We start from the raw sequence: 15,220 nt of genomic DNA on the forward strand, positions 1-15,220 counted from the left end.
TCTCGCCTAAAAATGCGGTTGTTCGACTACCAGCACTAACAATTACATTTATAATATAATGAAACATTCACCATTACAGCCCGAAAAAAATAGTGTCATATTACTGACAATTATAATGAATTTATATGAAATAAGGATGGATTGATGAAAATAAAACGGTCCACATTGGATTTGTAGTGAGAGATTAGTGTGATAAGAAACTGTATCCTAAAGTAGGCTTGGGGGAATCTTCACAATTCGAACACTAATTTCTTCGACAATGACAGTGCTCTCTACATCAAAGAGCGCCATCTCCCTCAAATAATCAAAAACCCCTAGCCCCCCTTGGCCAGCTTCTGATCGTTCCATTTCCCTGCGTGCGCTGCGCTGCGCTGAAGGAGCTAGAAAGATCCAGAGTAGGCTACGAGAGCGCCAATAAGGGGGAGTGTCTCAGCGAGTGCACAGCGAAACACAAACCGGGGCACCACGCGGAGCCCGTTCAAACCAACAAGCGCGACTCGCGAGCGGCAGTCTCACATTTCTGACCTCTCTCATTTCCCCCATTGATTTTTGAAGCGGATAGGCCTAGAGATCACCGGAAAATCTCCGTTACCACGAATCCCCATCTGACGTCTCAGCTGGGAGGCTCAACCAGTCCAGGTTGGTTGTTTTTCTTCTTCGCGACTGCAGCGAGAGCTTGCTGGGATGCATCCCTGATTGAGTGCGTAGGGGCTGCGTCTCATATTTTGTATTTCAGTAGATAGTTTACGTTATCGGATAACATCCACACATTGTGTATGTTCAGTGAAATTAACAACTTAACTGATTCATTCCAGCAATTGAGATAGGACAAGGCACTTGTGTAACTGGGCAGCATTTCACATCAAAACAGTGCTGTCAGTCGGAGTTTCGGTCGGAAGGTTTAATTTGGAGCGCATGGAGTTGACCATACTCTAGGTCTGTAGGTCTGTACTAGCACTAATCCTTTGTAGTTAACACTAGGAGTGTGGCAGCAAGTTGTCATATCCTTACGAAGTTCATGAAAAGGTATATTAACGTTTTTAAAACGTCGTATGCTGTGTCATTTAAGTTCCAAATTGTTTTTTCGCCTCAAAATAGAGGACGTCCACCATAATATTAAATGGGCCAAAATTGCTATTACTGTCATCCTTTTTCTTGCGTGATAAAATAGCTATTCTCTATTTGATAATCAGTATAAGGTTCAACAGCCAGTTTTTCAACATATATCATTGTCTCATTACAGAAATTTCTCAAACTAGTGAACTGGTTCTGAGTTGGTCTATTTAAATACTTTTTAGATAGCAGTTTCAGTTTCGACAGGGTGCCATGTTGCATATAGAAGTTATGTCAAGGTATTATGTTTGTATAATATAATACATTTGTGTAATATGTTCCTGAGAATCCAACAGCAAATTGTAAGCAAACATTAAAAACATATGTATTTAATTAATGTCATAGAAATGATGTAATTTAATAAATGTGTTGTGAGATAGTAGGCTACAGCAGTTCTGCTCTTGTGCAATTATAGCGGCTGAGGAGAGTGAGAAGACTGAAGTTTTATATGAGAAGAAAGGTGAAGGAATATTTTCAATAACTGTAATAAACCTGCATTTTCACTCTTCAACTGTTCATCTTCATGTTCACTGTTAATATAAGTGCAATTATACACATTTGACTTACATCAAGGACTTGTTGGATGCTTTTTGTAGGATATACTGTATTTCATGAAAATGCAGTGCACTAATGGGGGCATTGTGCCAGAGATAATGTATTACAATATGACAATGCTAAAACTAGTGTATTGTGATGACTTTTGTGATTTTTGTATTTTAATGATTTTTGTGGTTTCAAATGCACATAATGTGACTATGGCTGTTTTGATAATCAAAGCTCAGAGCATGCACTGAATTAATTTTGAAACACGGCTGACAGCTCCGGCCCTAGACAAGTATTTCCACTGTCCCCCTCCGACAGGTGCCCAGTGAGTATTTTGGAGGAGGAAGAGCAGGGGCAGGATGCAATCAACGCGTCCCAGCCGGGTGCCAGCAAGGCGGGCAAGACACTGAGGACAAGGGGCCTCCCTGGGCCTGGAGCCCCTCAGACGCGGCCCCCGGCTCAACTGACCCCCAATCCCAGGCCAGCAGCCAGCGCTACCCTTGCTCCGCCTTGCTCCGCAAGGCAGCAGACACGCCCTCCAGCGCCCCGTCATCGGTCGCCCCGGCGCCGGGCGTTGCCATGGCGTTCACTCTGTCAGAGATCATGGCGGCGCGACGGCAGCAGCAGCAGCAGCAGCAGAGAGGTGGAGCAGCGCGCGGGGTGGTGGAGGTGGACGAGTACAGCTCCAACCCCACCCAGGCCTTCACCTTCTACAACATCAACCAGGGCCGCTTCCAGCCACCGCACGTCCACATGTGAGATGGAGCGACAGCCTGAGGGCTCTCTTTTCTTCTCTTTTCTGCTCTTTTCTGCTCTTTTAAACCTGTCAGTCCTCACTACAAACACCTTCCTCTTTCTTTCTTTCTTCTTTCTTTCTTTCTTTCTTTCTTTCTTTCTTTCTCTTACTTTTGGTTTTCCTGTCTTTCTCCCCCTCCCTTCTTTTTAAATTTCTTTCTTTCTTCCTTTTGAAGTTTTTTTCTTTCTCTCCTCCATATCTTCCATTCTTTGTGGTGTTCTTTCCTAACTCTGAAACTTTATTTTAGTCTTTGTTTCATCTGTCTTTCTCTTTGTTGGACTATTTTTCCTTTCTTTTCCCCTTTCCTTCCTGTCCTCTTCTTATCTTTTTCCTTTCATTTCCTTTTGTCACCTTTTCTTTTTTTTTTCTATTGTTCTGTCTCACATTCTCTCCTCTGCATCTCATCCTAACCCATATTGTCTTGTCTCGTCTCGTCTCTCTCTCTCTCTCTCTCTCTCTCTATTTCTCTCTCTGTTTTCCCTTGTGTTTTCCCTCTGTCTTTATGACTCATGCTCCACCATGTTGTACGTGGAGCCGCGCGCTCCTTTGTATCTTCCGTGCCTAGAGCAGGTATACGCTGCCGCGAGAACCAGCCGAGCAGGCAGGCAGGCAGCGCGCGAGGGCTGAATGACCCAGCAGGAGGAGCTCTAAAGTGGGCCACTCTTATTCAAAAGTCCCCCCTCTCCCCCTGGAGACACGGCGACGCCGCTGCCTCTCTCGCCGTCGCTGCTGTGGTGGCTGCTTTTGCGCGCGTGCTACAGTGGGTTGCCCTGCTCCCGATTCCCACTGGGCCTTTGTCTATGGTTTTACCTCTCCGTTGTCACCGGCGTTCATCTTGTTCAGTTTCTGCTCGGGGCTTCTTCTAGTTCTGTGTCTTTTTTTTTCATGAGTTATTTTTTTTTAGATCTGTTTTTCATAAGATACTTCAAAATAACTTTTTGGAATGGTTACCAAAGATAACTCTATGTCCCTCCTCTCTGCACCCACTTCATCTCTCTCTCTCTTTCTCCTTTTATATCTGGTGGTGACTTTTCTTTGACTTTTGACTTTTCTCTGTTTGTCTTCCTGTCTGTCCTTCTCTTTGTCTATCTGCTTTACCTTGTGTCTGTCTATGTCTTCCATTGTCTGACTGTCTCTCTCTCCCCCCCTCTCTCTCCCTCTCTCTATCACTCTGTCTCAGGGTGGATCCTTTGCCACATGACACCCCCAAACCGCCTGGTTACACGCGCTTTGTGTGCATCTCGGACACACACTCACGCACGGACGCCATCCACATGCCCTACGGTGACGTGTTCATCCACGCCGGAGACTTCACTGAGCTGGGCCTGCCCAGTGAGGTCAAGAAGTTCAACGACTGGCTTGGTAAGAGCATGTCTCTTTGACAGTATTTCTAATGCAGTAACACAGTTAAGTATTTCACTGAAATCTGATTGACCTTATTGGGTGCATAGCAAAAGAAAATAGTGCAAGCAGCAACAATCGATGCGAAAGCAAAAATTCAGAATCATCATCTGAACTCAGGCTTTACCACTGACCTATACACACACATGGGCATACACCCACATGAATACACACGTACACAAAATCATGTAGCTTATAATGAGAAAACACAATAGCTTAGATTGCAGACACACACACACACAAACACAAACACAAACACACACACACACAAACACACACACACACACACACACACACACACACACACACACACACACACACACACACACACACACACACACACACACACACACACACACACACACACACGCAGATGCACACACAAACATACCTGAGTTAAATCAGAAAGTGCCACAGTAATGTCCCCTTGCAGCTGTGGGCAGAGGTATAGTATGGTTGGCCATGCTCTGCTGTGTAGAGCGTGTGCCAGTGCTGTCGTCTGAGAGAGAGGAGAGGGAAGGACACAAAGAAACAAGTGCAGTGGCTGTGCAGGTGAACAGGAAACCCAAGAGACACAAACACTGGGAAAAAATGTGTAAGAGAGACAGATATGGTGAGTGAAAAAAGAGATTGAGGGCCAGTGAAAGAATGTAGAGAGAAGAGTGGGGAAAGGGACTCTTCCTCTCCCCAAGGTAAGACAGTAGTGGGGGTCATGTTGTGTGTGTGTGTGTGTGTGTGTGTGTGTGTGTGTGTGTGTAGGCAGGCAGACAAGCACTATAAACTTACACAGAGGACAGACCACAGGATACATTTGGACCCAAAAAGTATTTTTCTCTTGCTTTAAGGCCAGCAATTGTGGGTCTCTCTCTCCTTCTTTCTCTCTTTCTCTCCCTCTCACTTGCTCTCTCTCACTCTCTTTGTTTGTCTGTATGTATGTCTCTCTTTCACACACTCCCTCTCTCCCTCTATCTCTCCCGCAGTTCAGTTCTCTTTTAAATCTCTATAAATATTTATAACCTTGAATTCTTCTCCTTCTCTTTTGGTGTCTCTTTGCATTTCTCTCTCTCTCTCTCTCTCTCTCTCTCTCTCTCTCTCTCTCTCTCTCTGTCTCTCTCTTTCTGTGTGTGTGCCCGCGTCACACACACTGCTCTTATTTATTCTGCTCTGCTCCTCAGAGATACTCATGATTTACTTTTTACTTACCCTGCAACTCTTTCATAAACACACACACACACACACACACAAACATACACGTATACATTCAGACATACAGTACTTTTGTACATCTTCTGACACATAGAGACAGTGATACATTGGTGCATGTGCAACACAAACACACACACACACACCATCAGCAAACATGTTATTTATGTCTCTCCCCTGTTTCCTCTCCCCCACACCCTTCACTCAGAGACGGCTCCACACCACTCCGTCCTCCCAACACACCTTGCCAGCTCCTTCCCTCTCCCTCTCTCTCTGTCCTCCTCTCCTCCTCCCCCTGCCTTCCCCACCCTCACCTCCCCTCTCCCGCACAGCATGCCAGCTCCTTCTTCACTCAATCTCTTCTCTCTGTCCTCCTCTCTCCTCCTCCTCCTCCTCTCCTCTCCTCTCCCCCTCTCCTTCGCCTCTCTGATGTGGGTAGCAGGCAGGTGGCTGGCAGGTGCCCAGGCTTTAGTTAGTACCACTGGGGCAGTGAAAGAGGCAGGTAGAGGAGGGGGGGCAGGAGGAGGATGGCAGGGACCTGTGCCCAGGAAGAGGCTCCTCAGGCAGGGCAGGCGCCGATCCTCATCCACCCCTGGTGACTCCACGGCCTCTGGAGACCATTGGGGTTCAATCAGGTGTTCCGCTTCTGGCACAGAGAACATCCTGCCTCGCTTTCCTCGGATACAGAGATAGCGCCGTGGAGCGAAGGAGTATAGGATGCTTTGTTTGTGTCAGAAGGAAACAGATAATGGAAATCTTACCGTAAATATATGTTTTATATATAAAATTACCAAATAGATAAATTAAAAAAATAAAAATGACCTTAAAGGAGCAATCTGGTGATTTTTCACATAGATCTCCATTTCTCAAGGAAAACAACCGGTTTTACCTAGCTCCAGTTGCTAGTTCCAACAGCTAAAGTAGCCAGGCAGCTACACTGGGGGCATGTATGTGAGCCCCCACGTTCATGCCCCCGGATTTCTCCTTTTAAAGTAGAATGGAACAAAAAATAACTATAGAAGTATCTATAGAACTATAGAAAATATAACTATAGAAAAAAGAAGAAAACATTGATCTAGTCAATTTCTGTATAAAAGTCTATGTTTGTTATCATGGAACGGGTCTGTATCAGGGACCGTTTAAATGAAAGTGAAACACCAATTTGCAATTATTCGCATAACCAAACACACAATGAAGTCCTTCTGTTTCAATCCAAGTCACTATGACATGTTGTTCCAGTATTGACATGTTTATTACATATCAATTACATAGTAATAAGCCTGTATATACGCTCAGCTATATCAGTTGCAATAGAATAGGAACTTCCCAGAATGGGGAGGTTTTAAGTGTTAAGTGCCGGCCTGAAAAATATCCAAAATGGTTTGGTTTGGTAGTTTGCTTCAGGGTAATCACTTAAGCAGAATGCAATTTCTGTTGCTTTTAATGTGTTTGTGAACTTTGGCAGGTGTTACCTAAACAGTGATAACAAGCATCTCATTTAGTGAGGAATACCAACACAAGCCCAGTCTGACTCCGACTGTGCTCGGAGATAAGCATGTTCCATTTAGACGGATCCATCCAGGTACTCGTTGTGCCCGAGGCTAACTGCTCCGACATTCCAGGTGCCCCAGTCAAGCGCTGAAAATGGAGGGCTGTTGAACGCCACTCACCTGGTGCTTCACAACGCAGCATATAGTTAAGCACATACGGATGCATACGCAGAGCCCATACAAATATCCTGAGAGTCAGGCAGTGTTGGTCTATCATAGACGTGCTTGACAAGTCAACAGGTACAAGTGTGTGTGAATGGAGCTTTTAGTTGGTGCTTTAAAAAGCAGGGCTAAGTAGGGGGTTTTTTTCCTCCTGTGAAAGGCAGATGGTTCTTAAGCTATGTCATATAGCCAGGTCTGCTAATATAACTCACTGCAGGCCCTGGCAGACATACTGCCCATGAGCACTCAGTATATTCTAGGACCTGGCAGCTGTCAGACTGGGCTGGGTTGGAGCTGTAGGACTCTTAATGAGTCAGCAGACTACCTTTACAATTTTATTGTGTGTGTGTGTGTGTGTGTGTGTGTGTGTGTGTGTGTGTGTGTGTGTGTGTGTGTGTGTGAGAGAGAGAGAGAAGGAATTTTGTGTATGTGTGTGTGTCTCTGCCCATTGTATCCATCTTCGTTGAGTGTGTGTGGACTGGAGAATGAAGCGGGCACTAGATGTTCTGTGCGTCCTCGTTAAATATGGATCTCCCCGAGCAGCAGGGGACAAGAGCGGAGGGGAGGGGAAGAGAGGGGAGGAGAGGAGGGGAGGGGAAGAGAGGGGAGGAGAGGGGAGGAGAGGAGGGGAGGGGAAGAGAGGGGAGGAGAGGGGAGGGGAGGCGAAGGCACTGTAAGAGTTGGGGTCAGGAGTACTGTTTCACTGGTGAAGTTCAGTGGTTTCTTTTTCTCTCCTTTCTTTCCTTCCTTTCTTTCTCTCTTTCTCCCTCCCTCTCCTCATCTCCTCACTCTTTTTTTGTTCTGTTGATTTCCTAATCTCTCTCTCTCTCTCTCTCTCTCTCTCTCTCTCTCTCTCTCTCCCCCGTCTGCCTCTCATGGGTCAGGCAGTTCAGCAGCTCTGGTCCACTTTGTTTGGAGGGCTCTCATTGCGTCCACTGCTCCGTCTGAATAATGCATGACCCCCTGCCTCCCATGCCATAGTTGAGGTGGGCACCAAGAGAGGCACGATCTCTTTCCTCTCACTCTCTTTTTTTGACTTCCTTTACTTTTCTCTTCTCTTCCTTTGCATCTTTTTTTCTTGTCCCTCAGCTGTTATCTCAGTCTGTGGCGACACGGCTGTTTGTGGTTTTCTCCATTATAAACTGGCACCCCACCTCAGCCAGCAGTTCAATCACCACACAAAAAACAAGCTAGTTCTCCATCTTTTTCTGTGTTTCTCACTCTTATACCCCCACCTCTCTCTCTCTCTCTCTCTCTCTCTCTCTCTCACTGTCTCTTTGTGTTCCTCTCATCTTATCTCTCTCCCTCATGCCTTCCCTCTTTCTCCTTCTCTACACCTTTGGATTGGAGAGTGAGAAAGGATCATTAAACTTTCATACATTCTCGTCTCTCTCTTCGATTCGCTCGACAATTTTTTTCTGTCGCTCTTCTTTTTTCTTTTTCTTTTGGCTGCTACATTCTGTGTTTTCAGTTGACGGATTTGCTCGGGGATAACGAAGAGGGATGACACTATTTTTTAGGACTGTTAACGGCTGTGAGCGTTTGCCTGTGGGTGTGTGCTTGTAACGAGGAGGCCTGACACTCTTTATGCTTTTGAACGTTGAAAAACAACAACAAAATATATTCAAGTGACAAGCACTTTGAAGACTGAGTTATCTCCCCTCTGTTTGTGTGTGTGTGTGTGTGTGTGTGTGAGAGAGAGAGAGAGAGACAGAGAGCGAAACTGTGTTTGTGTGTGTATGGGGGTGGGTGGGTGTGTCTGTGTCCATGTTAGAAGTGTTCAAACAATAAATTCCCTATATATATAAAACATATATATTAATGTATATAATACAAAACTACTACACTTATGAATACCATTTTGTAAAGCTATATCAGTGTGAGATACAGAACTAGACATCTGCATGCATCATTCGTTTCCTCAGAGAACATAAGGATGCAGTTTTATTCATTCATAATGTTTCCTGTTATATCTTAAAATTACCTCTGTAAATAAAGACTGAACATGATAAAATAGTAATGAATGTAACATATAGGAAAACATTATTTATTGTATATGTTGTGTTTACTGTAGACCTTTTGAGGTACTGTGAGTTAGTAAACACAGTATTAAAAATATTGTTTTAATAGATTATATATTCTAGTGTGTGTGTATGTGTGTGTCTGTGTGTTGTGTGTTTTTGATAGTGCATTCGTGTGCATCTGTGTGTGTGTGTGTGTGTGTGTGTGTGTGTGCCCTGACAAGTTTCGTTCTTGTCTGCCATTCTGGGCATGTTTTGTGTCACTGTGCATATGCAACAGAGCACGGCTAGGGGAGGGTGGCAGTCGGCCTCCTGGTCCCCATTTCCTCTGGACCTCTGCCTCTCATCATCTGCTTCTGTCTCTAGCTTCTATTTTTCTGGGTCAAACTCTTGTCAGAGTCTGAATCTTCCATGCCATTTATAAACATTACATCTCTGCCTGTCTGTGAAATGGAGTATGGACAGTCCTTTTGATACGCATGCGCTCATATGTGTGTGTGTGTGTGTGTGTGTCAATGTGTGTGTGTGTGTTTGTGTGTGTGTGTGTGTGTGTGTGTGTGTGTGTGTGTGTGTGTGTGTGTGTGTGTGTGTGTGTGCATGTTTACTGACCTTGTCTATGTATGTCTGACCACCCAGTAATGCAACTCTGTGTTCGTACTGCATGAAGCCTGTGTGTGTGTGTGTCTCTGTGTGTGTGTATGTGTGTGTGTGTCTGTGTGTGTGTGTATGTGTGTGTGTGTGTGTGTGTGTGTGCTTGCTTCGGTCCTGCTTCCCCCTTCGCCAGCTTCACCGCCCGTGCACCGTTAGCAGCTGTCTGTCCAGCCTGATGACGTCAGGTTAACGGCGGTTAATCCGGCCCTGCACTGGCCAGGCCTCGCAGCGCTCATGAATAAACAACAATGTACTGTATGTGTGCGTTAGGAGTCTATAAACAGCATGAGACACCGTGCACGCATGTGTGTGTGTGTGTGTGTGTGTGTGTGTGTGTGCGGATGCTAATGAATACTGAATTAGTTCCTATGGGCCCAGGTGCTAAATTGGTGGTCTTTGTTGTTGCGGTCTCTGCTGGGTGCAGAGCAAGTGTGTGAAGTGTGTGTGTGTGTGTGTGTGTGTGTGTGTGTGTGTGTGTGTGTGTGTGTGTGTGTGTATGTGTGTGTGGCAGTGTATTGCAGTGTGTGGCAGTGTATCTAGTGGGTAAGAACACATCAGGCATGGTGGACTGAATGAAATAAAATCAGATGTCGACAAATACAGAGAGTGTGTTGCCATGCCGATGGCTGGTATTTATGATTAACCCAAATCCAGGAGGAGACTCAGGGACCACCTACACAGGTGGCAGTGTGTATGTGTGTGTGTGTGTGTGTGTGTGTATGTGTGTGTGTGTGTGTGTGTGTGTGTGTGTGTGTGTGTGTGTGTGTGTGTATGTGTGTGTGTGTGTGTGTGTGTGTGTGTGTGTGTGTGTGTGTGTGTGTGTGTGTGTGTGCGCGCACACACATGTGACTGTTTGTCTCCATGTGTAGGTGGTATGTGTTGGAGAGCAAGTTCTGTTTTTGTCTCTTAGTTGAGAAGGCATGGATTAACAAGGGTGAAACTCTGAGATACAAAGAACGAGAGAAAAAAAGAAAGAGAGAAAGACAAAAGAAAGAGAGGAAGGATGGGAGGGAGGAAGAAAAGCTCCCCTTTTTTAGCACTGGTTTTATTTTCAACGTATCTCTGTTTAAATGGACCATCGGGGCCACGACTATGATTTATTTAGGATTCTGCTGCCGAGTGCCTGCGTGTTTGTGTGACTGCTGTCAGATGCAAGTTTAATGTCATTTACACGGGAACACAGGGAAACAACATGAATTATTCATACACACACATACACACCCATTATATCATACCATAAAATCGGTGATCTAGTGAGGGCGTATGCATGTTTAATGGGTCTGACTAGAACACAGGTACTAACACATGAGTACACACACACACACATACAAATGTGCACCCACAGGCACATGTCTACCCAGAAATACATATGCATGTACAGTACACACATGCACACATAAATGGAACACACACACACACAAACACTCACACACACACACACACACACACACACACACACACACACACACACACACACACACACACACACACACACACAGACACACACACACACACACACACAAACATTTGTCTGTTATTATCATCATGAGTTTGATGGGACTCTGCTCAGTCCTATTGCTTATTACCCCACACAGTGACACACAGACACGCACGCACACACACACACACACACACACACACACACACACACACACACACACACACACACACACAGAGCGAGTTCAGTAATCCGCTTCAACAAGCGGTGGATTTGGGCAGCAGGAGGATTTTCCCCATCAAAGGCCAGAGACCACCCACCGGAAAACACCAGAACAATGGCAGTGAAATCCGGAAGCTTCTGTGGGGGTCCACTGCACTAAACCTCTAGAGCCTGTGTCTCTGATATGCACACACACATACTAACACACACACACACACACACACACACACACACACACACACACACACACACACACACACACACACACACACACAAATACAAACACAGAGCCCACTCATATACTCATGTGCACACATATAAACCTACATATATTGACACGCACACACGCACACACACACACAGCCCACTCATGTACACTCATGTTCACACATATAATCAAGCAAAACGGTTCAGTCACGGACATATATACAGCTATCTCCCTCTCATACACACAGTGCTGAACAAACCAATCCACACAATGGCTCACAATACTAACACTGTGTCAGGTACACACACACACACATCAGTGCACTGGTCATTCACTTCTACATCAACACAAGCACATGAACACTGGGACAGACACACATGTGATCATGACCAAGATGGGTCAGGGCTTGCACTGATTACATGTCATGTGTTTGTTCAAGTTCACTTGCGTGTAAGAGCTGTGTGTGTGTTGGTGCTCACCGTAGGTTTGTGTATTTGATCGTCCATGTCCGCAACGTGTGAACATACATGTGTTTTATTTAATTACTTTTCTTTTGAAGGGGGAGAAATGAGAGACACGGCAGCTTTGTCGACGCAATTCTTTTAGTGAAATCCAAACTATTTGTTGCTTGAAAGCCGCCTTTGAAATCAAAGACAAAAGCGGGGCCTGAAAAGATGGTAGCTAATAACAACAGGCAACATCCAGTCAGTCGCATGTCCAGATTAATCCTTTGAGCTCCAGGGAAAAAAAAATCTGTCTCTCTACTTGCTCTCTTTCTCTCACTCTGTCTTTCTTTCTCTTTCTCTCTCTCTCTCTCTCTCTCTTTTCTCTTTCTCTCTCTGTCTCCCTCTGGTCACAAAAGCGTGGTGTTCGGCTTTCTCGACGGCTGTCTCATTTGTTTGCGTGATTGATTGCCTTTAAAAAGACTTTTTTTTGCTTTGTGTTTCTAAGAGAATGCTTCCATTGTGAAATGGCTATTCGCACAGTAATACTCAAGCCCTTTGAAGCTCTTATGCCATTTGCTGGATCTATATGAGAAAAGAAGAGAGACAGAGATAGAGAGAGAGAGAGATAGAGAGAGAGAGAGACGCTGAAATAGTGTGAATTAAGAATGCACTAGCTCACACGTTCGAAGTGCACTTCTTTTTGTAAAGACAGAGAGAGGGATAGAGAGGGAAAGTGGAGGATAGCGCAATGCATTTGTCCTCTTTCTCTCTCTTTGTCTGCGGTCTCTATCAGCTGGGCTGAAAAACAAAACCCTGAAGCGGGCCAAACCTGTGGAACTTTCTACTGTCATCTCGCTCGATGGAACTCAAAGCAATCAGGAGAACACAGCTGTGGCACGCACCATCTCCACCAGACTCACACACTCACCAGCTCATTCTACACTCCACACAGAGAGGGAGAGAGAGAGAGAGAGAGAGAGAGGGAAAGAGAGAGAGAAGGGGGGCAGAGAAGGAGATAGAGAGGTGGAGAGAGAGGGATGGAGGAAAAAAGAGAGAGAGAAGGTAGGCAGAGAGTGAGATAGAGAGAGAGGGATGGAGGGAAAGAGAGAGAGGGGGGGGGCAGAGAAGGAGATAGAGAGGGGAGAGAGAGAGATGGAGGGAAAGAGAGAGAGGGGGTGGGGGGCAGAGAGGGAGATAGAGAAGGAGGGAGGGGAGGTAGAGGTTGTCTACCACCTTGTATCCGAGTAGAAATTTGCTTTGGTTAAAGTGCTTGTATGACTGGCATGCCAATAAAGCCCACATTAAACTGAACAGAGAGGAGAGGCAGTGAAAGAGAGTGCAAAAGACACATTGAGGAAGTGAGAGAGGGAGGGAGGGAGAAAGAGAGAGAGAGAGAGGGACAGAGGGAGAGAGAGAAAAAGACGGAGGGACAGAGGGGGGGAGAGAAAGAGATGATTAATGTAATGACTGCTTTGTCTTGTGCACCCATCACATTCCATCTGCAGGCCAGGTATTATTAGGGGCATCAGAGCTTTGCCTTTTTAACGGTGCCAGTAAATCTCCTGGGCTCTGCTGGCATGCCACCCCCCCCCCATCTCTCTCTCTCTCTCTCCATCTCTCTCTGTCTCTCCATCTCTATCTGTTTCCATCTCTCTCTGTCTCTCTCTCTATCTCTCTGTGTCTCTTTCTCTGCTGAATGCACCCCTGGATCTCACTCTCATTTCATTTCTTCACATTTTTTCATCTCTCTTTATCGGCCCCCTGTGACACTGGCGAGGAAGTACTATTGCAGGCAAAACTACTAGCCTGTGTGTGTGTGTGTGTGTGTGTGTGTGTGTGTGTGTGTACTGTGCAGCAGGCTCATTCACTGATCCATGTCTGTTGGCCTTGTGCCCTGTTTCGTGGTTTCTCTCTTGGAGCCTGTTTTGTAATTGTGTCCCTGTAATATCATGTCCTGGTGTTGGACTGGTGTCTGTCTGTGTCTTTCTCTCTTGCTCCATGAGGGTATCATGTCCATCATCCCTCTATAGAGTCTATATCATCCCTCTATAGAGTCTACAGTATATCATCCCTCTATAGAGTCTATATCATCCCTCTATAGAGTCTACAGTATATCATCCCTCTATAGAGTCTATATCATCCCTCTATAGAGTCTACAGTATATCATCCCTCTATAGAGTCTACAGTATATCATCCCTCTATAGATTCCAGTTGTCTTAGATGTCCTGTTCCATTTCTTTCTGCACTCTCTTCCATCTCTCTCTCTCTTCTATCTCCCTCTCCGTCTTCCGCCTGCTTATCGTGTCGTTTCTTGCCTTACCTCGCCATGTTAACAGAGAGGTGTTCATGTTCCCTTTAAGATCTTTCTGCCTCTAAAACTGCACCCTGTCTCTGTGTGGTTAGCGTGCCGTCTGTCTGGGGCCAGAGGTCTGTCTGTTTTGACACAGGTCGGCCCTGTTCATGTCATCCCTCCCAGGAGCATCTCTCCACCATTCTGTCTGACTGTGTTGGCTGTTGACAGACGTTTCGCCATGCTAGCAGGACGTTGGCTTTTACTGGCTGCCATAACATAGGTGTCTCTGCAGTCTCTCTATACGGCATCTTCTGGTTTAGACAGCAATGTGTTTCTATTGTCCACCAGTTCACATGGACAGCAATGTTTTGCTAATTGTCCACCAGTTTACATGGACAGCAATGTTTTTCTATTGTCCACCAGTTCACATGGACATCAATGTTTTTCTATTGTCCACCAGTTCACATGGACAACGATGTTTTTCTATTGTCCACCAGTTCCCATGGTGGACAGTATGGTTATGGTTATGGTATTTGGCACATTTCTACTGTAAAAGTAAAGGCGCTGCAGTTGGGCTGTGTTTCTGCCATGGCTGCACTTGTCTCCAGTACTAACTGGTGTTGTCTCAGTGCGGTCACTCTGCTGGATCTGTGTGGTCTGTCCATTAGAGGCATTGGTGTCCCCTTATTGTCCTCTGTCTCATCTCTGTGGTCTCACAGTGGGAGAGGTCTGTGCGCGTGCTGTTTCTGTGTCGTCTCTCTCCTACCTCTGCGGCATCTGTTGTGTTGTGACACAGGCGTCCGGCCGTCTGCGGGTTTGTCTCTGTGCCGTCGCCATGTTGTGACAGCGGCGTCTCCACATTGTCTCTCTCTCTCTCTCTCTCTCTCTCTCTCTCTCTCTCTCTCTCTCCTCACGTCGTCTCACCCGGTGTTCCAGCCCCTGCTCGGCACGAGATTTAATTGCTGCATTGTCGAGACGACGCCTTGCGAGCTGAAATTTTTCCGAGCAGGGAATGTCGGGAACTGGAAAGCCCGCGATGATGAAGCTCGCTCAGTGCCTACCGGCGCATTTCGGCGTGCCATCACGCCATCTGACAAACGGCAGGGATGCTCCAGATGTTAATGTCTAATTTTATATTAAAAATCTCTCAGCAGCATCCATGAATATATTCCT

At 45.8% G+C, this 15,220-nt stretch overlaps 1 protein-coding gene across 1 annotated transcript in view; it reads left to right on the forward strand.

Moving 5' to 3' along the window:
• The first annotated feature begins 2,235 nt into the window (after positions 1 to 2,235).
• mpped1 (metallophosphoesterase domain containing 1) overlaps positions 2,236 to 15,220 on the forward strand; it is a 40,083-nt gene continuing 27,098 nt past the window's right edge. Inside the window, exons 1-2 of the mRNA XM_076297447.1 lie at positions 2,236 to 2,411; positions 3,633 to 3,814. Of these exons, the coding sequence (XP_076153562.1) occupies positions 2,236 to 2,411; positions 3,633 to 3,814 (358 nt within the window). The remainder of the gene's footprint in view (positions 2,412 to 3,632; positions 3,815 to 15,220) is intronic.

Source organism: Alosa pseudoharengus, unplaced genomic scaffold (assembly GCF_046254945.1).
Source record: "Alosa pseudoharengus isolate Yale_2024_CS ecotype anadromous, Long Island Sound unplaced genomic scaffold, YU_APseudo_1.1 YU_APseudo_1.1_scf_20, whole genome shotgun sequence".
Classification (NCBI taxonomy): domain Eukaryota; kingdom Metazoa; phylum Chordata; class Actinopteri; order Clupeiformes; family Clupeidae; genus Alosa; species Alosa pseudoharengus.